At 48.2% G+C, this 23,900-nt stretch overlaps 1 protein-coding gene and 1 long non-coding RNA gene across 10 annotated transcripts in view; both read left to right on the forward strand.

Moving 5' to 3' along the window:
• Positions 1-9,663, forward strand: part of LOC143641874 (uncharacterized) — a 62,725-nt gene extending 53,062 nt beyond the window's left edge. The window contains exons 1-4 of one of the 4 annotated variants that reach the window (XR_013155540.1): positions 602-674; positions 4,069-4,134; positions 6,015-6,094; positions 9,445-9,663. This is a non-coding gene — a long non-coding RNA (uncharacterized LOC143641874). Of the gene's footprint in view, positions 1-601; positions 675-902; positions 1,002-4,068; positions 4,135-6,014; positions 6,095-9,444 lie in introns of those variants that run through there. The other 3 variants (XR_013155539.1, XR_013155538.1, XR_013155541.1) reach the window with 3 other exon arrangements.
• Positions 9,664-9,678: 15 nt separating this feature from the next.
• Positions 9,679-22,979, forward strand: LOC143386512 (B-cell CLL/lymphoma 9 protein). 6 transcript variants are annotated; one of them, XM_077109814.1, is made up of 8 exons: positions 9,680-9,757; positions 9,945-10,045; positions 10,622-10,938; positions 12,531-12,720; positions 13,761-13,860; positions 16,073-18,314; positions 19,842-20,102; positions 21,221-22,979. In XM_077109814.1, exons 3-8 carry the CDS (start codon positions 10,647-10,649, stop codon positions 22,336-22,338), a joined length of 4,203 nt encoding a protein of 1,400 aa, XP_076965929.1. In that variant the 5' UTR covers positions 9,680-9,757; positions 9,945-10,045; positions 10,622-10,646; the 3' UTR covers positions 22,339-22,979. The 6 variants fall into 6 exon arrangements, with proteins under 6 accessions (XP_076965926.1, XP_076965928.1, XP_076965932.1 ...); XM_077109811.1 differs by lacking the exon at positions 9,945-10,045 and having other exon boundaries at positions 9,679-9,757; XM_077109813.1 differs by lacking the exon at positions 9,945-10,045 and having other exon boundaries at positions 9,679-9,757; positions 21,257-22,979.
• Positions 22,980-23,900: the final 921 nt, after the last annotated feature.

The following is a 23,900-nucleotide window of genomic DNA, read 5'->3' on the forward strand; positions in this document are numbered from 1 at the left end:
GCCTCCGCGGGAGGGAGGGGTGGAGGCGGCGAGGCTGCTGGTGGGCGGGGCGGGGGCGGGGCCTCCGCGGGAGGGAGGGGTGGAGGCGGCGAGGCTGCTGGTGGGCGGGACAGGGGCGGGGCCTCCACGGGAGGGCGGGAGGGGTGGAGGCGGCGAGGCGGCTGGTGGGCGGGGCCTCCGCGGGAGGGCGGGAGGGTTTGAGTCGGCGAGGCCGCTGGTGGGCGGGGCGGGGGCGGGTCCTCCGCGGGAGGGCGGGGGGAGGAGCGAGCGGCGGGTTGGTACCATCGCGCGCGCTCCGGGAGGGGCGCCGGGGACATTCCCCTGAGGGGGCGGCCCTTCGCGGCGCGAGGCGGGGCGGCCCCTTCCCCCGCCGGGCGGGATGTCGGGCCGGGGAGGGGCTGCTGCGCCCGCGTCCGAGGCGGGGCCGGCCGTCCCTCCGGCGGCGCGGCGCGGCTGGGGGAGGGCCGAGGGGAGGGAAGAGGCGGTCCCGGGCGGGGGAGCCGGAAAGGGGGAGGCGCCGGCGGACAATGGAGCCTATGTGTGCCCGCGGGAGGGGGACGGCGCCGCCGCCGCCGGGGGGAGACGCCGCGCCGCCGCTGCCGCCGGCCCCGGCCCCCCGGGGCTGAGAGCCGCGCGCCCCGCCCGCCGCCGCCCGCGCCCCCGCCCGCCTCAGGGTGAGTGGCCCCGGGGAGGGAGGCGGGCGCGGGTCGGGCTGCGGCCCGGGGGCCGGGCGGGCGCCCGCGGGGGTGCGGCGGGCCGCGGGGCCGGGGAGGCCACGGGAGCGCCCCCCGGGCCGGGGACGCGGGGCGGAGCGCGGCCGCGGCCGAGGCGGGGACCCGCGGACCCGGGAGCGTGCGGCGCAGGAGAGTTCGCGGGCCGCGGCGGCGGGGCGGCGGGCGGGTGCCGAGGGGCGGGCCGGCAGGTGAGGTCGCGGCGCCCCGGGCGCCCGCCGCGGAGCGCCGCCGGCTTCCAAAGTTGCCGCGACTGTTGAGATGTCACCGGTGAGTGTCGGTGGGACTGGCGAAATGGAGACGTCCCGAGGAGAGCACGGCAGGCCCGGCCATCCGGTCCCCAGGGGAGGGCCGAGGCCTGCGACAGTGTAGCTGGGGGCCTTCTGAGGAGGAGGCCTGGACCCTGGGCTGGGGGAGCCGGGAAGGAACGGCTGTAAGGGGGCGAGCCCGAGGGGCAGCCCCGGGGCCAGGGAAGTTACCCGACCGGCGGCCGGGGGACGGGGGACCAGGGGACCAGAGCCTTAGGGAGAGTCTCCAAGGTGAGCCAGCAGCGACGCCAGTCACCTGTGTCAGGTGGACCCAGGTGCTTCCGTGGGAAAAGGAATGGGGGGCTCAGAAGCCACATTTTGGTCAGTGTTATGCGATGAAGCAGTTGTTAGCATTTGATGTATTGAGGAATTAAATGTTTGTTTGTTTGTTGTACCAGGGATTGAACGGGGGGGGGGGGGGGTACTCAACTACTGAGTCACATCCCCAGCCCTTTTTTATTTGTTATTTTAAGACACGGTCTCAATAAGTTGCTGAGGCTGGCTTTGAACTTTAGATCCTCCCGCCTCAGCGTCCTGAGCTTCTGGGATTTACAGGCACCCACCACCATGCCGGGCTAAATGTTTGTTCTTGAGGCAGAGATTTGGGTTCTTGTGCACTGAGCACAAAGTGATGAATCAGAATTAGCAGACAGAAAGTATAAGTTGTAAAATAGTTGAAAGGTGGAAGGAGGGGACAAAAGAATGTTAGATAGTAAGACTTAGTGTGTTTAGAACCTGCGATTGTGGAGACTGTGCAACATGACTGTTTGATTCCCAGTGCCTGGGAAGTTTAGCAAGGAAGAAATATTTGTGTATATAAACGTAATGCTCCTAAATAAAAATTTAAGACAGTCCTCTTTATTTACTGCTGAAAAAGACCCAGACTATTAGAGGGGTAAATAAAAGGAGCTGTTAGTTAACTGGTGGTTCCATTAATTATTTGATGGTTGGATAAGAAGAGAAAATCTAAAGTTTTAGAAAAGTTCAGAGAGTGGGGTGTGTATGTGACATTTGGTAGTTTTATGACCTAGAGATTTGGTATTGAACCATTAGCATGTTCTTTTGTAATAACTGTACTGAATTTAAGGTGATAATAGGATAGACAGACATGGAGGTCATGGGCTAAAAGATGAAATTACAGTTTTCATGTAGTTCTCTTTTTATAAGGCAAGTAGTGCATAACTGGCCCTTGTGCAAACCATTCTTAACTTGGATGTTTAGATAACTAGCAGAAGCAAAAAGTACTTGTATACATTGAAATTTATTGTATGAGATGTTTCCCCCTTAGCCTTCAGAAGTGTCTGCTCTTGTAAATCAAAAGAAAAATACTCTGGGTTTGTGGGAGAAAAAAAGATTTCACAAGCATATAATCAACTAAATATTTGATCCTGGTGACTTGGATCAGTGGTTAAAGCCTGAACGTGGAATCCTTAGCTCTCCAATTGCCTTATGGTGACTTTGAACAAATCTCTTATTATTCTCCCATCTATGAAGTGGTAATGCTACCTGCTCTAACCACACATAACTGCATTTCAGCCTATCAAGTTAATGCTTATCTGCAAAGTACTTTGAACACCTCTAAGAATGAGGTTATGTAGTTTTAACTTTTTCTCACCTCTACAAAATTACCATCTCACTATCACACTAAATTCAGCTATTGTAATAACAATTATAACAACAAGCTTATCAAGCTGTCTTGTTCTGTTTGAGTTTTGGTTTTATATTAATTTTGAAAGGTACTACCTCTGTCCATTTAGTGGCAAGATAGGAATACTGATGAAAATTGCAGAAATGTAAGCAAAGGTCACCCAGAGAGAATGGAAAGATAGATGCTGTGAGTTCTCACCTAGGCTTTGCTAACTCTGTGTACATGTAGCCTTGAATTTGTTTCTGTGCTTCCTGGCAGTTTAGTTTTCTCCAGCTATGAAATAGTGTGGTGGGATGACTTAGCTTCTGTCGGCCTCGGGGAATATGATGGTTGAATCTGTAGAAACTTTATTTGCTTTAGATTGGGGGTTCTTTACTGTTATATTCCATGTACCCCTTTAGCAATTTAACAAAGGACCCCTTCTGAAAATATTTTTTAAATGCACAAAATAAAATGCATAGAATTGCTTATGAAATGTAAACGGTTATCAAAATGTTAATTGTGGTATAGTGATGTATGTTGTTCTTTATAACACACTGAATAATAAAATGTAGCCTCAGGTTTAATGATACTATAATTTTGAAGTAGCAATGACTGTACTAAGTTATGTTAGGGTATCTACAACAACTATAAGTTGACATGAAAATGTCTTGTGGTTATTTTGGTAGCATAGTCACAGGATTGCTAATACTTTTATGAATTATTTTAACTATAACCACAGGTGAAGAAGTTTTTCCCAAAGAGTCCATAGACACACCTCCTCCCTGAAGTCTCTCCACAGAAGCCTTGGGAGTCAGTGATTCCCAGGTTGGGGAATGCCTGCTGCAGACCAGTGGATTTTGTTTTTTTCCTAGACAAAGCAATTTTGGGAAGTTAAATTATCATTTCTTATGGACACTTGCCTTTTAGGCTTTGTGATATCTTTCAGTATCTCTACCACTTGAAAAACAGGGAAATATGAAATAAAAGTCCATTTTACAACCTATGGTGGCTATTCTTGACTGTGGAAAAAGTTAAAAACAATAATTCATATGAAATTTTTGTGTCTGGTGGATTTTGCTCTATAAGCTCTCAGTTACCTGTTAATCATAACTGTTGCTCAGTGGGCTAAATCTGGGCTGCAGGGTATGTATCTCCAACTTGTATTTTGAGTTCTAGCGGGTTTTGCCTTCCTTTCCCATTTTTGACCAGGCTGCTTTTTTTATTGCCTTTTCCAGATAGTGCTTTGACCACAGAAAATTGTGGAATGGGGGGTTTTCTTTGGAATCAGTATGAACTTGGGTATAAACTTTAACTTTCATCTTGTCCTTGTAGGACTGAATGTGGGACTAGCTAGTGTCCTTCCACTTTGATTTAAAAATTTCCTTCTGTTTGGGTTCAGAGATCATTCTCAGAAAGCTCTTGGGTCCTGATGTAGAAGAAGAGGGCAGATTGGACACCTTGAAAGGTAAAGAACTTGATAATAAGCCCATAACTTCTGGGATTCGGTCTGCATTTGGGGGGTTTTTGTTTTTGTATCCATAGGGTTGCTTCTAAGCTAGATTGTATTGGTTCATTATTCTAGCAGTTCCTAAGGTAAAAGTCATCAAATAAAGGCAAGTCAAAACTACAAGTGCAGTTACCTTATACTTTTCTGTGAGCAGGGACTGAGCGCAAGTCACTTCAGAAGACTGAGGAGTGAGACAGGTGGTAGGGGGTGGAACAGGCATTTGCCCCGTCACCTTTGGTTTCTAGAAATGCAAGGTGAAGGTGGCAGTGCTCAATCCCATTATGATGCATGCGTCAACCCGCTTTTATTGAGTTTCTCCTGGGTGTCGGGTGCTGAGGTGATGAAAGACATGGTCCTCAGGGAGTCCCCTGTCTATATATAACAGTGCCACAGTTTTATAGGTGTTATAGTAGTGTTAATACAATGCTATGTGGCCATAGCGGACATATGGGGGACAGTTGGCAATCTAGGAGAATTTCACAGAGAAGGGAAATTTATTCTAAATACTACTTTGGGTAGCCATTATTCTAAATGATTCAAATCAATAGTTGAAATTCACTTTTAAGTGCTTGAATGTTGTCGAGATTCTTCAGTTTAATATGAATTTTTCTTTCTTTGAAAGTTTGCTAGTTATTGAAGGTCAGTAGATACATTTTACCTCATAAGCACTAAAACATACATGGATATTCTATGTGGACCAAGGTCTAGACATACCCTAGGTAGAGTTTACTTTCCTCCGCAGTCCTCCTGCTGGTGGGGAGAGATTGGTTTTTTCCTATTGTGTACTGTTGCTGAGAAGAAGCCTTTTATTAGTTGGCAGGCCACAAGTTAAGAATGAGCTCGGAATGGAATCCTGAGGCCTTTTAGTTCCACATTCTAAGTTTGATTCTATGCCTTTTATGGAGTAGTGGTCATAGCATAGAAATGAAATTTGTTAAACATGACATAGTTCTAATAAACTTGGAATAGGAAAGTAGGAAAGCATCGTTGTCAGAGCTGAAATTGGAATTTTAGAGGTGATTCTGAGCTTGGTCAAATTTATTTGTGAATTTACCTAAAACTTTACACCAACCCTACAGAGTCTCCTTTTAAAAATTCTGAATAATCTGGCCGTAAGACAGTCTGGAACTCTTCTTCCTTGCAGTTTCAGAACTATAAATTCTGGGCAAAGGCGGGGGCTCAGTGTCATGACTCTAGTATATGAGGACTAATATTGAAAATAGTTCTCCTTGACCAGTATTTGTTCTGCTGGCTTAATCTTAAGCGTTTTGCACATAGTAGGGGTTGAATAAAAGGAGATCACATGGCCAGGTTGCTCAGCCCTAAGTTCCTTCCAGTCTATGAAAATACATTTTCTTGCTAGATGCTTGCCCTGTAGAGATACAGTTGAGAGGAGGGAGGAACCATGAATGGTCTTCACTTTGTCAGTTCAAAAGCGCGTCTGGAATTTTGTCTTTTCACCTTTACAGTCAGTGCTCAATTCTCTATACTCATAAGAAATGGGCAGAAGCAAAAGTACCCTAACCAAATGCCCAGAAACTTCAAAAGTAGAAAAATAAATTTTGATTTCCCCCAGTATTTCTCTAGTGTCTGAAAGTAAAATATGCAGTTGGGAAGGAGGAAAAGCCACAGGGTCTTGAATTATCTACAGATTGTGTATCTACCCTTTAATAATTGGAAGTAGGTTCTGTTACATGGAATGTCAATTTTCTTGTCAATTAATATTTTAGAATAAGTGGGAAACCTGTTTTTCTCTTAAGGTATTTAGTCACAAATTGATGTGGTTCATTTTTTTAAATTTATTTAGGAATTTTTTCCCACTATTTACCGTCTTCCAGGTGAGATCACCTTTAAGAAAGGGGTTCCCGGACTCCCCACCTCCAGGATGAGCAGTGCAGTGTCGTGACCGGGGGTTTCGGTGAGTACACTGGTGGAGAGAGCACTGGGGCACAGGCCTGGCTTTGAGAGGTGGTCTTGAGGAAGTGTGGGCTTTGCTTCACGGACCTTTTCCCCTCTGTATCACCCAACTCCCCTCTTCACCTCCTGTCCCTTAGTAAGCACCATCCTACTATTTACTTCTTTGAGTTCAACTTTTTCCAGTTCTGTGTGTGAGGTCATGCAGTATTTGTCTTTCTGTGCTTGGCTTATTTCACTTAAAGTAATGTTCTCTGGTTTCATCTATGTTGTAGATGACAGGATTTCAATCTTTTTTTAAGGTCAAATAGTATTCCAGAGGGTGTGCATGAATGCAACGCACTTTCTTTAACTGTTCATCCGCTGACAGATACTTGAGTTGATTCCACATCGTGCTATTGTAAATGCTATAGTGAGTGTGAGAATGCAGATACTTCTTCTCCATGTTGGTATCATTTTCTGGGTGGATGAAACCAGTATTTTCATGGCATTGTAGTAAGTTCTGGGAGTAGAGGGATGAACAGGTGGGTCTCCGTCCCCCCCTTCAGGGAGCTTCTGGTGCTGTTAGAGATGAATGTCACACAGATGATCACATGATCACACATGTGGTCATAAACACGGAAAACGCAGGGTGCTGTGAGAAGAATGTGATGCAGACTCCCGTGTGGATTCCTGGTTTTAAGGAACCTTCCTTCTCTGAAGAAGAAACAAGCTGGGACTTCATTCTTTAAACAAAAATGTGCAAACTTGACGTGGGGGTTAGCAGAGTGTCAGGTGTCAGGAGTGACTCCCAGATTTCTGACATGAGCAACTGAGTGGATAAAGGAGACATTGACTAAAGTGTGGGAAACTGAAGGAAAGTCGTTTGGGAGGAAGACTACAGAGACAAGAACTCATGTTTGATCCTGTCGGGTTGGAACTGTCTGGGGAAGTGTGCAGTGTATGGGTGGGTGCAGTCGCAGTTGGAGGCTGAGCCGTGGGGATCTGGGAGCTGTCGGCATGGAGAGGACTCCAGGATGAGCGCAGCCAGGGCCCACAGAGACTCCTGAGGAGCTTGGGGCTTTAGAGCCTGAGTGGAGAAGAGGCCTCAGGGAAGCAGGCATAGAATGACTGGAGCGCTAGGAGAAAACGAGGGAGACCACATGAGGTCATTTTCAAGAAGGAAGGGATCCCTGGCAGAATCTAGATGAGCTGGGCGTCATGGTGCACGCCTGTAGTCCCATCACTCGGGAGGCTGAGGCAGGAGGATCACAAGTTCAAAGTCAGCCTCAGCAATTTAGTGAGGTCCCCTAAGCAACTTTGTGAGACTCTGTCTCAAAATAAATATAAAAAGGGTTGGTTTAGTGTCCCTAGGTTCGATTCCTGGCACCCCCTGCCATCCCCCACAAAAAGATGAGAATCTTGCTCATTTGTTCTTACTGTCAGAAGGCCTAGAGCTTGGGGTGATCAGAGAATAAGGAACTCTATGTAGAAGTACTTTGAAAATAAAAGTGTTTTTATTTACAGCATTATTACTAGAAAGAGTCTGTGCTACCAGCTCATAGATTGGTGGCAGATTAATAGAGATTTGATATCTGTGATATGTCTTGCATTTCTTTGGAAAGAGATTGCAGCACAGATGCTGGGTGTTTCCATTCAGTGAGAAGCCAAGTAAGTCACACAAGACCCAACCCTCTTAGTGTGCTGTGCTGAGTGTTACAGAAAAACCAAAGGCCTTGAAACAGGGTCGTCTTCAGAGACACAGCCTTCACACAGGGGTATGATACGCACACGGAGTGAGCAGTGTGCGACACAGATGGGAGGCACCAGGAGCTACGGGCCCTGTACAGGGGTGATGCTTTTCTTTCCCGAGGTAAAGGGTTTGGAATAGCCTTGTCCAAACGGATGCATTTGCTGCTTCCTCCCTACCAGAGTGCGGATGCATTTGCTGCTTCCTCCCTACCAGAGGTTGCTGATGTTTGTTGGGGAGTTACAGAATGCTTTATGATTCTCTGTCAGATTGGACAAACACAATCCATTTTATAGTTTAAACTGGAAAAGCAAAAAGGCTGAAATGTGATAGGGATAAAATACAACCTTAAATTAAAAACAAAATGTTTAGCCTAGCAACATTCCCTATGTTTTGTTATAGTTCTTTTTCCTGTCTTCTCTATACAGATATATATTCTCTATATGTATATTCAGAACTTCCATGAATTCCTTCTGTATCCCAGGTAAAGTGGTTGGGACTGTAAAAATTTCTAAATGACAAAATAGACACTTGGCAATGATCATACTGCCAAAACCTAGAAAATAACTGACCCTCCCAGTATTAGTCCAGTTTTCAACTCTGGAAACACATGTAAGCTGCAACACCTGAGCTGTTTGTGACACGTTTTGATTCTTCAGCTACTAATCCTGCACTTAATAACCTCCCCCTTCAGTCTTGTGTTCTGAAGTAATACACCAGCAGCGGGAGGGGAGGGAGGGGAGGGACTGACTCAGGGTATACCTGGATTTTCCCTTAGCCAGTCTGGGCTTCCCTAAATAAAGGGCTTTCTCATTTATTCTCTAGCTAGGTTTGGGAATATTTACTTGACCTTTATGCTGCACATTAGCCTTGCAAATTGGCTCAAAAAATATATTAGCCTTCAAAGATGTTCTTTTACCTTCAGAATTATGGATCATTCCCTTGCTTACCCATGCCTAAAGTCCCTGTCATTAAGCAGTGAGAACACAAGACACATATTTGGCATAATTTAATAGAAAGATCATGGAAGTCAGGAACAGAACTGATTGTATTTAGTATTGGCTCAATATTTGTTTTCAGAAGTACCTCCTTTCATGTCTCCTCGCCCTTGAGGCCCTAAGAAAATAAGCATAGATTCATTGGATTCGTGGTTTGAAATTGGGGTGGGTTTGTTACATTTTGGTGCCATTGTTTCGCCATCAGAGCTAAAATAGCAGAGAGTCACTGGATCTGCACTTCCCAGTGGTTTCAAAGCATTGTTTTAGAAGAAAAAAAGAATAAAATGTTTTTGAGGATTTTGTATTCAGAAGTAGAGAAATGTGAAGGAGACTAAATGGCTAAAGATTAAACTGCATTTCTCCTCTGCTTACAGATGCCTAGTTCTTGCTGCTTGGGTGGGAGGTTGTGTGCTGGGATAAGGTCTTAGTCACTCTTCAGCTACTTCAGCACCAGAGCCTGTGGCCAGGATAGGAGTGTCGCCCTTTCCTTTAACTCTGCTGGAAGCTGAGGGATGATCTTGCTGGCTCTTTGTTGGCTGGTGCTTTCCTCTTGATCCTGTTGTGATGTGGTTTTATGTTTCAGTGTTTTGTTATGTCTCACCATTTTGGGGTGTTCTTTTCTTGTAGAGTGCCCTGGAGATGCGAGATTTTCCTTTGGCAGCAGGAGGCACACACCCAGAGAATGCGGGAGCTGCAAGGAGAAAGGACCCACTTCCCCAGCAGAGAAAAACAAGGAGGAAAAAGGTGTACAGGTGGTCAGTGCTAAGGGACACGCCAAGCAAGCAGTGGGCCACTGCTGCTGCTCCCAGCAGCTGCTTCTGCGATAGCCCGAGAGGAACTCGGTGAGCCCGTCCCTGTTTGTGACTGCAAGCTCAGGATTTCAATCAATGCATTCCAGTAACCCTAAAGTGAGGAACTCTCCATCAGGAAACGCACAGAGGTGAGGACAAGGGCCACTCCCCACGGCCCCTTGGGGATTCCTGGTGCACCACAGACACTTACTGATGATACGGTGTGTTGGGTTAGAAACAGATGACACCCAAATGGGAAAGGAAGGGAAATGGAATAGTAAATAGGAACAGAAGAGTCACCGGGCTAATGACAAAGCTTATGTCGTTTCCCTGTAGTATTCTTTACTCATCGTTCTCGGACCTCTCCTCTTTACCACTGCACACCTTGCCAAAACTCGCATACAAAGACCAACAGGACAGTTGCTAAACTTGGCAAGGTGAGGGCCTGAGGTTGCCCCAGTCCCATGCCAGCTTTCCCTCTGCTACCCAGTTCTTGAGTTTCATTTTGAAAGGAGCCTTTCCTTCCCCCACTGGGGCAGTGGTTGGTCTACCCTGTTTTGGTAAAATGCACTGTTGGGAGGGATTCGCGTCCTGGAGGATCTCCCTAAGCTTCCAGGCACCAGTGGGTTTCCCTCTTGCTCTCTGGGACTGTCCACGTTTCCCAGCAGGGAAGCTGGCCTCTCCTCACAGCTGTCTGTCACCAGGCTGGGGGTGCATGTTTGTTGACTCTAAACTAGTCTCCGTGTGAGAGTCACTTCCCTATGTACATAGAAACCGTTGTCCTTTATTGACAGAAGGCCTAGAGATGGGTCCCCATGTGACCAGGGTTCCTGAGACCTGGCAGTCCACTGTGTTCAGCCCTCCTCTGTGGATGGCTCTGAAATGGGAACACGAAAGTGGCTGAGGTGCAACATGGGGTGGTTATTTAGTCCTTAGGGTTTCCTGGACCCACTGAGGAAATTGCTGCTCCTGTGCCTGGTGTCTTACCTCCTTTTGTTATTTGTTTCTTCTAGTAGCCCTAAGTCAAAGCAGGAGGTGATGGTCCGTCCCCCTACAGTGATGTCCCCATCTGGAAACCCCCAGCTGGATTCCAAATTCTCCAATCAGGGTAAACAGGGGGGCTCAGCCAGCCAATCCCAGCCATCCCCCTGTGACTCCAAGAGTGGGGGCCATACCCCTAAAGCACTCCCTGGCCCAGGTGGGAGCATGGGGCTGAAGAATGGGGCTGGAAATGGTGCCAAGGGCAAGGGGAAAAGGGAGCGAAGTGTTTCCGCCGACTCCTTTGATCAGAGAGATCCTGGGACTCCAAACGATGACTCTGACATGAAAGGTATGTCTGTAAGATCCTGAGACTCAGAGGGAAGTCGTGTCCTGAGGGAAAGCCTCTGACATGGGCTGGAGGCCAGAAAGGCCAGCTCGGTCACGTGGGGAGAACAGGAGTCAGATTCAGGAGTTCTCCCAGGGTGTAATGGAACTGTTCCTTCTCACTTTTCTACTCACTGGAGCCTAGTCTGGAACCACCTTGTTGAGTGCTGCCTGGGGGGTTGCACACAGTTTGACAGGGTACCTCACAAGGCTGGCCACATTTTTATACATGTCTTTGGCCTCTGTGCTGATTCTCCTTCAGTTTCCAGTCAGTAGCTCCAGCCTCTCTGCAAGTGGCATCCCCTCCTGTTCTCCATCCGAGTAGTCCCCCTGGGCTTGGGTTTGTGCTCTCTGGTTGCCACTTTGCCAGGCTTGCAGACACAAGAGGAAGCCTTGGTGGCCCTGACAGTACTCTAGACTTGTCACAGCTGATTTCACTGTGGCAGGAATGAGGGACTACCAGATGTGGTAGAGATTTGGCAGGTACCAAAGTGGAGTCAGCCAGAAAGGGGTGTGATATGTGATTTTAGGTTTTTTTCCTCCTAGTGTAAGAACAAAAATCTAACTGTAGGCCAGAATGTGAAGTTAGTTTTCAAGAACTGGAACCCATATGAAAAATGGAAAACCTTGCCAGGTACAGCAAAAGCTGGCCTCATGGTTATCCCAGCTAGCCTGGAGCCTGAGGCAGGAGGATCATCAGTTCAAGGCCAGCCTGGGCCATTTAGTGATGTGTAATGGAACTGTTCCTTCTCACTTTTCTACTCACTGGAGCCTAGTCTGGAACCACCTTGTTGAGTACTGCCCGGGGGATGCACAGGGGTACCTCACAGGGCTGGCCATATTTTTATGCATGTCTTTGACCTGGAGACTCAAAATGAAAAATAAAAGGCCTGGGGTTTTAGTTCAGGGTAGAGCGTTTGCCTAGCATTCAGAGGCCCTAGGTTCAAGTCCCAATATTGTGAGAAAAAAAAAAAGAAAACCTGGGTGATTGTTCCCCCTTTCTTTCCTCCCTACCTCTATTCCTTTCTTTTCTTTTCTTTCCTTTCCTTCCTTCCTCAGGTGTTGGAAGGCCTCCTTAAGTTTGGGAGGCCTACTATGAGGGCCAGCACTGTGCGGATGCTAGGGGTACCATGGTCAATAAGATAGACGCAGTAGCCGTCCTTAAGGATTTGAGTGTATCTAGAAGCTGATCGTTAAACAAACAATGAAATTTCATGAATGCTGAAGTAAGAGAAGTTAGGGGACTATGAATTCCATTAGCTGGGGCATCTAGGCAAGTCCAAGAAGTTTCAAAACTGTTACCAGGAGGGCGGGACAGTTATACTGATATCTGAAGGATGTATTCTATTTACCGAAATGAGGAGGGAGGGTGCTTTGTAATGAGTCATGTAGGGAGAAGAGTGTTTGAAATTTTATAAGTAGAAAGAAGGTTTCCTCTTAACAAGATAATTTCTCCTTGAAATTCTCAAGGTGGGTTTGTGTTGTGATGCTGTAAATGCTGGCAGAAAAAAAAAGAGTGTCAGTCTTTCCATGACAATGAGTCTTTTATTCTTTTAGAATGTAATTCTGCTGACCATATAAAGTCCCAGGATTCCCAGCACACACCACACTCCATGACCCCGTCAGCCGCCACAGTCCCCAGGTCTTCCACCCCTTCCCATGGCCAAGCTACTGCCCCAGAGCCCACACCTGCTCAGAAGACTCCAGCCAAAGTGGTGTATGTGTTTTCTACTGAGATGGCCAATAAGTAAGTTGATGGCACTGTCTTGCTGTTGAACGTCACTTATGTGTGTGCGGAGAGGGGACCTTAATTCTTATTCCCCTTCCCCTTGCAGATTGATTTTTTTTTCCCTCTTGTATCATGTAAAGTTGACAGTACAAAAAGAGATAAAATAAAATGTAAATCCTTCCCCATCTTACTCCCCAGAGGCAACCACTGATAATACTTCTTTGACTTTTCTTTCAGAAATTTTTTGTGCTAATACAAATATACACATCTACCTTTTTTAAACATAGAAGAGTGATTGTATAATAAACACTTTTTCTATAATTTGCTTATTATTATTTTTTAAATGCCCCAAGTAGTAAATGTCTATAGTGGAATAATTAAAATTTTTAAAAAACACTAAAAAGAAAAACCTCTGGAATTTAAACATAACTACCTTAAACGTCTTGCTATATATGTTCTGAGTGGATGGCTGAATCGATTTTTATTCGTTTATTCGTCAAAAAATACCCTGTGTGCACTTTTTTTCTTTTCTTTTTCACTTAAGATAAAAAGTGAATCTTAACAAACTTAAACTTTCCCTATCCCTGGGTGTTTTTGAGATTTTAGTGTTCACACTTCTCAGTTTGGGATTTTGAACTAGGATCTTCTATAAAATACCTTAATAGTAGGTTCATTAAGAAGAATAAAGTTTGGGGTTTTGTTTTTTGTTTTTTTAGTGCCTCTTTTGGGGTACATTCATGGCTGTCTTTTAGTTTCAGGTGTTTGATGATAATAAAATGTTTCCCTTGGTTTCTTCTTCTGTTCTTAAATTTATTTTTTAGTCGTTGATTTACTTACTTACATATGGTGCTGAGACGAGAGCCCAGAGCCTCACACATGGCAGGCTGCGCTCCACCACTGAGCCACCCCTGGCCCCTTGGTTTCTTCTTATCCAATATCTCTGGTGATTCTTGGTGCTTCTCCTTTCACTCCCTTAGAGGTCCAGCGTGGGGTCCAGTTGGGGTCATAGTGAGTGAGACAGAGACATGGCCTAGCATGTTGCCCTTTTGTCTCTGCAGAGCTGCCGAAGCCGTGTTGAAGGGCCAGGTTGAGACCATCGTCTCTTTCCACATCCAGAACATCTCCAGCAGCAAGGCGGACAGAAGCACAGCCCCTCTGGTATGTGGTTGAGAAGTGGGTCCACAGTGACTGCCCAGGAGGGGGTGGTGATTGACAAGGAGCTGTATTCTGGATATCTAGTGTGACCCTGGCATTGTGGGACCTTAAGCATGTCACACTGTGCCTTTCTATCAGATGCTGGTAAACTGATGACGTGTGAGGGGAAGAAGGTGCTAAACAAAAGAGGAGTTACACAGATATTTCAGAGTCACCATCTCTAGGAAAATCTAAATTCAACCTATGTGTAGAGCAGATTTTTAAAAAAATAACATTCTTGAATTAGTTGAAGAAAAAATATGCAGTGTTTATTTTAATGCATATAGTTGATTAAATTGAACCAAACGACGTTTCTGGTGTCTGGCATTGTCCAGGCATTGCACCAGATGCTGTGGGGAATGCTAAGAAGCTCAAGATACAGTCCCTGTGTTCAGAGAGCATGAACTCTAATACTGGTATGAGTCTTAATCATGGGAAAGTTAAATGACAGTAAGCAAAGTTATAATTCCAGATAAAATCGGTGCCATCATGTCTACTATGTGTATCAAAGAAATCTCCATCTCTGTGGACGTAGCAGAGCTTGAGCTTTCCTGAACTGAGGAATTTTATATTTCCCAGGTTATCTGCACTACTCAGATGGAGAGTGAATGTCATTATATTTAAAGTGCTTGTTGTCTGGGGGACCACTGGGTACCTTGCAACTCAGTCGAGCTTTATTGACTTAATGATAGTGCTTAATACAGTTATCACCTCTGCCTTCTCTGGTGCTAAAATGTAATCAGAATTGGAGTTAAGGAGGGAATTAGTAATAATCCATTGCTCCAAATCTGAAACGAAAGGGGTAGTGAGAAACAGTTTCCTTGACTGTAATTGCTTTATTAAAACTGACCCCACCTCTAACCTGGCCAACCAAACCAAACCTGAAACTGCACGACAAGGAAAATTCGGGTGACCTCCATGCTCCAGTTGAGGAGTTGCAAAAGTGGAATTGTACAGAGTCAAACAGATTGAGCTGATTTTACCCATACAAATCTATCTACAGACAAATGTGCATCAGTACTTCCAAATGAAACATTTGTGTATATATTTTTTACAGAGTATAAATACTCAAAGATGTTTTTGCTTATATGAAATATAAATTCTTCATATGTGTAGATACACATAATAATTCATGTGCAGATTTACCCAAAGGTAAGCATTCCAGAGAGTAAGTGGGGAGGTAAGTTAAGAGCCTTGTGGGTTTAGGAATACAGAATGGATTAAATGAACACCAGAAAGGGATTAGGAGGGTCACTGACGGCTGGTGTAGACCAGGCCCTTCTTAACCCTCTGAAGTCTCAGCTGTGCTAAAGTTGAGACCCGGAACATGTACATCCTTCTTCCAGACAGTCCTGGTGTCTGTGTCACCAGTTGTAGGGAAGGGAGCTTTTATCCAGGACTCAGTTGAGCAGTAGTACTTAGTAAGTTAAAAAGGGCAGCCTGCTGTCCATTGGAAGGAACAGATCAAGGGACACCGCGAGCTAGATCACCTCAGACTTGTGTGCAAACGCTTCCTTCCTGCCGATTATCCTACTACAGTTAATGTACAAATTCTTATCAGATAGGGAATCAGTGATCACAAACTAAAAACAGAAACCATAGATGTGAGGCCCCTGGAAGCTCAAGGAGGGGGACACTTCAGTCGTCACCCTACCGGAGGGGATGTGACATGGAGTGGCCTCCCGCTGCATCCAGCTGGCAGAGCACAGGGCTACAAGTGAAGCATCGGACCTTTTGATTGATGACGATAAGTCTGCATACCCTATTGTACTTCCAGGAAAAAGAAAAAGGTGTTAGGTGTAACCTCCCACATACCAAGGAACTAATCTTTTCCCAGAATCAAAAACACATAGTAGACATGTGATATCAAACCTGTTCCTCGAAATAGAGACTCAGATGTATTCTCTTTGGCAGAGTGGCTCTCCCCTGGCATGCTTATACAGTTATTGGAACCTGATCTTCAACAAGAGAAAGAGGATGCCATTGGACAGTAAGGTTTAAAAAAAAAAATCGAAACATCTCTATGTCCAAAGAAGGGTTGTACGTAAATAATTTCAGAATCAAGTGTCAGTATAGAGTTATATCACTGGGACAAGTCCTTTATAACATATCTTGCTCTTTTAATTGCCCCTCCGTTCAGTTTACCAATGATCTAAACAATCTCATTTATCTTCAGAATACACAGATATCTGCCCTTCGCAATGATCCGAAACCTCTCCCACAACAACCCCCAGCTCCAGCCAACCAGGACCAGAATTCTTCCCAGAACACCAGACTGCAGCCAACTCCACCCATTCCGGCACCAGCACCCAAGCCTGTGGCACCCCCACGTCCCCTGGACCACGACAGTCCTGGGGTGGAGAATAAACTGATTGCTCCTGTTGGCAGTCCTGCCAGCTCCACTCCGTTGCCCCCGGACGGCACCGGGCCAAACTCAACGCCCAACAATCGAGCAGTGACCCCTGTCTCCCAGGGGAGCAGTAGCTCTTCGGCAGATCCCAAAGCCCCTCCACCCCCATCAGTGTCCAGTGGCGAGCCCCCCACACTGGGAGAAAACCCTGACGGCCTGTCTCAGGAGCAGCTGGAGCACCGTGAGCGCTCCTTGCAGACCCTCAGAGACATCCAGCGTATGCTCTTCCCCGATGAGAAAGAATTCTCAGGAGGACAGAGTGGGGGGCCCCAGCAGAATCCTGGGGTATTAGATGGACCTCAGAAAAAAACAGAAGGGCCAATCCAGGCCATGATGGCTCAGTCCCAAAGCCTGGGTAAGGGTCCTGGGCCCCGGACAGATGTGGGAGCTCCCTTTGGCCCTCAAGGACATAGAGATGTGCCCTTTTCTCCAGATGAAATGGTTCCACCTTCTATGAACTCCCAGTCTGGGCCCATCGGACCTGACCACCTGGAGCACATGACCCCTGAGCAGATGGCGTGGCTGAAGCTGCAGCAGGAGTTCTACGAGGAGAAGAGGAGGAAGCAGGAGCAAGTGGTGGTGCAGCAGTGCTCCCTGCAGGACGTGCTGGTCCACCCGCACGGGCCGAGGGCCGTGGGCCGAGGGCCGCCCCCTCCCTACCAGGTGACTCCTGGTGAAGGCTGGGCACCCGGGGCTGCAGAGCCCTTCTCTGATGGAATCAGCATTTCGCATTCTCTGCCCCCCAGGGGCATGGCTCCCCATCCCAACATGCCAGGGAGCCAGATGCGCCTCCCGGGATTTGCAGGAATGATAAACTCTGAGATGGAAGGGCCAAATGTGCCCAACCCTGCGTCTAGACCAGGCCTCTCTGGAGTCAGTTGGCCAGACGATGTGCCAAAAATCCCAGATGGTCGAAACTTTCCTCCCGGCCAAGGTGTCTTCAGCGGTCCTGGCCGAGGGGAGCGCTTCCCAAACCCCCAAGGATTGTCTGAAGAGATGTTTCAGCAGCAGCTGGCAGAGAAGCAGCTGGGTCTCCCCCCAGGGATGGGCATGGAAGGCATCAGGCCCAGCATGGAGGTGAACAGGGTGATCCCAGGCTCCCAGCGCCACATGGAGCCTGGGAACAATCCCATCTTCCCACGGATACCAGTCGAGGGCCCGCTGAGTCCTTCCAGGGGCGACTTTCCAAAAGGAATGCCTCCACAGATAGGCCCTGGTCGGGAACTTGAGTTTGGGATGGTTCCTGGTGGGATGAAGGGAGACGTGCATCTGAATGTCAGCCTGGGGCCCAGCACTCAGATGATACCTCAGAAGATGAGAGAGGCTGGCGCAGGCCCTGAGGAGTCGATGAAGTCCCGCCCAGGCGGCTCAGACATGCTGCCTGCCCAGCAGAAGATGGTTCCCCTGCCATTTGGTGAGCACCCTCAGCAGGAGTATGGCATGGGCCCCAGGCCATTCCTTCCCATGTCTCAGGGTCCAGGCAGCGGCAGTGGCTTGCGGAATCTCAGAGAATCAATTGGGCCCGACCAAAGGACTAATAGCCGGCTCAGTCATATGCCACCACTACCTCTCAACCCCTCGAGTAACCCCACCAGCCTCAACCCAGCTCCCCCCGTCCAGCGTGGCCTGGGACGCAAGCCCCTGGATATATCTGTGGCAGCCAGCCAGGTGCATTCCCCAGGCATCAACCCTCTGAAGTCTCCCACGATGCACCAAGTCCAGTCCCCAATGCTGGGCTCACCCTCGGGGAACCTCAAGTCCCCCCAGACTCCGTCGCAGCTGGCAGGCATGCTGGCAGGCCCAGCTGCTGCTGCTTCCATTAAGTCCCCCCCTGTTTTGGGGTCTGCTGCTGCTTCGCCTGTTCACCTCAAGTCTCCATCACTTCCTGCCCCGTCACCTGGATGGACCTCCTCTCCCAAACCTCCCCTTCAGAGTCCTGGGATTCCTCCAAACCATAAAGCTCCCCTCACCATGGCCTCCCCAGCCATGCTGGGAAGTGTAGAGTCAGGTCAGTATGTCGGCATCCTCACAGTCGCACTCATACCTGGAGATTGCCAGACCCTGATTTTGCTTAAGAAAATTGGTGTCTTTGAGTGTAACCAGAGGAAGTGGCCTTTGCCAAAACTCGTGGCAAGGTGCATCATTCTGAGTACTGCGTTAGGCGTTTGCACAAGTACCCAGCCCTACAAAGTGTCTGTGTGTGGTGGGTGCTGTGGAAGGAGGAAGGGAGTGGGACGCTGTGTGTCAGTTGCCACAGTGACTAACCTTAGCACAGTGAACAAGGCTGGTGAGATAGAACGTCCTAACAGTGGGGAAATGTGACTTCCTCAAGTCCTGGGCCCACCCACTTCAAGGGGCTATGACTGAGTCTTGTCCCACACATGGAGGGAAGCTATTCTAAGACTTGTTTGGTTCTTGTAACTAGTTGCCCACAGAAAACTCCATTTCCTCAGATCAGCTGCAGTTTGTTCATATTTTCTTCTTGGGAGAGACCCTCACTGATGATAGTAGCTTCGTGGGTGGAACCAGAGCTCTGGGGTGTGTACTAGTTTTGGTACAGTCTCCACCTGAGAAAACTAGAACCAGAACAAGATGGGAGGCCTGTGCTGCCAAGCCAAGGGTCATCCTCTGGGGTAAGCGGGTCATTAAAACAGTGGAATAGCTAGCTGCTTCGGACCTTCTTAGGTCAAGCATCATGGCCATTGTTTTAGTTAGCTTTTTTGCTGCTGTGACTAAAAGATCTGACCACAACAACTTTAGGAGGGAAAGTTTATTTGAGGGCTCATGGTTTCAGAGGTCTCTGTCCATAGAAGGCTGGCTCCATTCCCAGGGACTCAAGGTGAGGCAGAACATCATGGCAGAAGAGTGTGGCAGACGGAAGCAGAGAGAGAGAGAGAGAGAGAGAGACTGCCCGCTCCAGATAAAAAATACATACCCCATAGCCACTTCCTCACGAACCACTTCCTCCAGCCACAGCCCACCGGCCTCCAGCTACTAGTCAGTTGGTCCCAGCAGGGATTAATTCATTGATTAGGTTAAGGCTGTGACCCAACTGTTTCTCCAAACCTCCTTGCATTGTCTTACATGTGAGCTTCTAACCCGTAGCAGTCATGGAAACGAAGAGTTTGTGTAGGGTGATATGGCTGGTCCTGGGGTTGGGCACTAGTCTGGCTTCATGGGGTTCTAATACCTGGATCAAGTTCTAAATTGTGACTGGCAAGGGAAAGAGTTCTATTTATATTTCACATTCTTTTCAATGAAATGGTTGTTTGTAATCTCATTTTTCTAATGTATTCCTGCTGCGTTTTGTCTTCACATCTGCTGATCTGTCATCTCCATATCACGCCACAGTCTCCTTCTGCACACACAGAGAGCTTGACCAGAAGATTGATGACTCGTGTCCTTGGTCTAATAACACTGTCCTGCTCATCTGTCTCCTTCCTGGCCTTGCCAGTTCATAATCACAGGGCCCAGTAGCTCTCAGAACCAGTGGACTCCCTGCCCATCTTTGTTTTGTTTTGCTTTGTTCTCCTAGGTGGCCCTCCACCGCCTACAGCCAGCCAGCCTGCCTCTGTGAATATCCCTGGAAGTCTTCCCTCGAGCACACCTTACACTATGCCTCCAGAGCCAACCCTCTCCCAGAACCCTCTCTCGATCATGATGTCTCGAATGTCCAAGTTCGCCATGCCCAGTTCGACCCCATTGTACCATGATGCCATCAAGACTGTGGCCAGCTCTGATGACGACTCCCCTCCAGCCCGTTCTCCCAACCTGCCGTCAATGAACAACATGCCAGGTAAGAAGCCAGGAAGACGGGGGGTGGACTGGTGCTGACCAGGGAGAGACTTCTGAATTGTTTTCTTAGAGACAGGTGGACATTGAACAGTTAGCCATGTGCCGTCAGAGTCAGTCTCAGTGGAGTGGAGGTGCCCGACTAGAGGAGGATGGCCTTCTTCATCAGCTCCTCTGAGGCTGAGAGAGGGCTTCCCTGCTCTGTGTACCTGGCGGGTTCTGGACTTTTTCCTGTGGGGTCCTCCTGCAGTCATGCTGAGGTCTTTCCTTCTCACATGCTGATGGGAATGTCGTTAGCTCTCACGTGGTTTCCTGGAAGGGCACCCTCGAGCCACAAGCCACCACAGGGTTCCAGAGAGTGGAAAGCCCCTGTCTCCTAGACGAGTCCTTTCTTAGAACTAGGGCCATAATAAAAGTCTTCCTTTCACTGTTTGCTCTGTCTGCCTTCATTCCTTCACCCACCCCCACCTCTGCCCCCACTAATCTCAGAAAAAAGGCGTGATCTTCAGTGTGAAGGTGATGGCAATCCCAGTTAACCAGGTTAGGCCGCGCTGTGTGAGGGGCACAGACGCCATCCCTGCCGCCCTCAGTGACGGTCCAGAGGGAGGCCAGAAGTTTAGACATCCCAGACACTGGCAGACAGGACACTTCCCCTTTTCCATTAAACGTCATCACTGTCATTGCCTTGACGTGTCTTGTAACCTGGAGTTAAATGGTCTCTTGGGAAGGCAACATAAAATAATGCCAGGTGTCAGTTGGAAAAAAAGACTCGTTTGGGTTCTTTGTTATGATTCCTGACCATTGGACTTGTGGAACCAATGATCCTCTGTCTCCACAAAGGGCCGTACTTCAGTCGTTCAGGCAGGTTATTTTCTTCCTGTGTTAAATTGTCTCCAGTGAAGACGACAACACTGTTTGCTTATTAACATAGAATTTTTCCCTTGCTGTCTTCTGCACAGTCATGTCATATGCGTGGGTCAGACGCCCCCCAAGTATGTTTCAGTCTTTTGATGGCAGAGATTTTGTTTTCCCACCAAATAACTTTTTTTGTTAATTTGATTTATTAGTTTTTCTGAGTTGCTTTTAGTTGAGTTGATTCCTTTGATATCTTTATTTTTCTAGGAATGGGCATTAATACACAGAATCCTCGAATTTCAGGTCCAAACCCCGTGGTTCCGATGCCAACCCTCAGCCCAATGGGAATGACCCAGCCACTTTCTCACTCCAGTCAGATGCCCTCACCGAATGCTATGGGACCCAACATACCTCCTCATGGGGTCCCAATGGGGCCTGGCTTGATGTCACACAACCCTGTCATGGGGCATGGGTCCCAGGAGCCTCCGATGGTACCTCAAGGACGGATGGGTTTCCCCCAGGGCTTCCCTCCAGTGCAGTCTCCTCCGCAGCAAGTCCCGTTCCCTCACAATGGCCCCAGTGGAGGACAAGGCAGTTTTCCAGGAGGGATGGGTTTCCCAGGAGATGGCCCCCTCGGCCGCCCCAGCAACCTGCCGCCAAGTTCAGCAGATGCAGCACTCTGCAAACCTGGAGGCCCAGGGGGTCCCGACTCCTTCACTGTCCTGGGGAACAGCATGCCTTCAGTGTTTACAGACCCAGATCTACAGGAGGTCATCCGACCTGGAGCCACCGGGATTCCCGAGTTTGATCTGTCCCGCATTATTCCATCTGAGAAACCTAGCCAGACTCTGCAGTATTTCCCTCGAGGGGAAGTCCCAGGCCGTAAACAGCCCCAGGGTCCTGGACCTGGTTTTTCGCACATGCAGGGGATGATGGGTGATCAAGCCCCCAGAATGGGACTAGCATTACCTGGCATGGGAGGTCCAGGGCCAGTAGGAACTCCGGACATCCCTCTTGGTACGGCTCCATCCATGCCAGGCCACAACCCAATGAGACCACCAGCTTTTCTCCAGCAAGGCATGATGGGACCTCACCATCGGATGATGTCACCAGCACAATCTACAATGCCCGGCCAGCCCACCCTGATGAGCAATCCAGCTGCTGCCGTGGGCATGATTCCTGGCAAGGATCGGGGGCCTGCTGGGCTGTACACACACCCCGGGCCTGTGGGCTCCCCAGGAATGATGATGTCCATGCAGGGCATGATGGGACCCCAACAGAACATCATGATCCCCCCCCAGATGAGGCCCCGGGGCATGGCTGCTGACGTGGGCATGGGTGGATTCAGCCAAGGACCTGGCAACCCAGGAAACATGATGTTTTAAGCTGCTAAGATTGGATGTGCCGATGCTTGTCGAGATGAGATTCCAGGTCCTGAGAGCTGCTCAGAGGGAGCGCCAGGAGTGCTTACTGTTGGTCATGCAATAGGGGGACAGAGACCCGAGGGCTGCTTTGGGGGAGGGGAACTCGAGAATGTATGGATCTGTCTGAAAACAAATTCTTCATTTAATCAACAGGTGTGTTTTTTTTAAGATTTATTTTTTAAAAATTATTTTTGTGAACTTGGGTATCCCATGATGGCACCTACTTTTGGGAATCTGTAGCCGTGCTTTGAGAATCGCCATCGGTCACGTGTTGCACCGTTCTCTGTATGTTTACGTCCTTTGGACTGGCTTCTCCCAGGATTCTTTTATGTTTTGTTTTTTTTTTTAAATTTGGGCTTTATTTTTTTGTGTGTACTGTACTATATTGTAAAAGGGATTTTAGCAGAGACGTTAGTCTTTGGGGCAAGAGGAGAACAGGAATGCTGGGCTGTTTACTTTAGGTGGAGAATCCATCTTCAGACTTTGGACTATTTTCTTTCAACTCCAGTGTATAGAAAAACCAAACTACGACCTCAGAGCAGAGTATTAATGAAAAGCACAAAAAAGGAACTAAGTTCAGCGAGGGGTGGGGGGAGGGGGAAAATTTTTCTTTTTAAAAATAATGAAGCTTAGGACATTTGTTTCAGTTGAGTGCTCGTCAGCACTGTCTGTCTCTCCCAGTACACAAACCCACCATCAGGTCTTCTCTGTTTCCCCCACGCTTCCCGTCTTAGCTAAGTGTGTTCTTTCTCCTCCCTCGGGCCCCCCTGGTGACCCTCGGCCCCCCACCTCTCCCCTCCCCTGTGGCAGCTGCAATACCTGGTGTTCTGCTGGGGACTGCTCCAGAGAAGCCCTGTTCCTGCCGAGTGTCCTCCTGGCCCTGCAGGGGAGCTCTGTCCTGGGAGGGCCCTTGGCCTTCTCCCTGGGCCTTCCCACCCCCAGCCCACTCCCCCTGCCCACCTCATTTTCTGTTCTCTTTTTATTAGGAATTCCCAAGTGAATTTTATTAATGTGGGAGTGGAACAGATGCTAAAAGCTACCCAGGATTTTGTTTTTGTTTTAGATTTTGTGGTTCCTTCCCCTTCCTCCCCTCCCATGCGTAAAACGTTCTGTGTGACCTCCATTAAATTTGGTACAAAACCACTCGCCAGAGCTGTGGTGTCAGAAAAATAAACTATATTGTTTCTTACAAAACGGAACTGCCTTTCTGCTCACTTGGGTCCTGTGTGTTTCGTGTTGGTGTACTGGTTGCCACGTGCCCAGCAGCGAAGAATCCATGTATTAGAGTTGGTCACTGGGGCAACAGGGAAAAGTCTCAAGAGTGCCTTCTCGGATGAAGCCTGTTCCTTGCTACGGAGGAGTCGGAGGAGTTGTTACTCAGGAAGTTCATCCTGTACTGTCTCAGCCCCAAAGTCCTGGTTATGAACAGAAGAGCAACCCTAGTCCCCTTGCTGACCTTGACCTCTCCGGCGGTTGATCATCTTTATTAGGAGTTTTTGGTGACAGTTTAATGGTATAAAATA

Source organism: Callospermophilus lateralis, chromosome 7, assembly GCF_048772815.1.
Source record: "Callospermophilus lateralis isolate mCalLat2 chromosome 7, mCalLat2.hap1, whole genome shotgun sequence".
NCBI lineage: Eukaryota > Metazoa > Chordata > Mammalia > Rodentia > Sciuridae > Callospermophilus > Callospermophilus lateralis.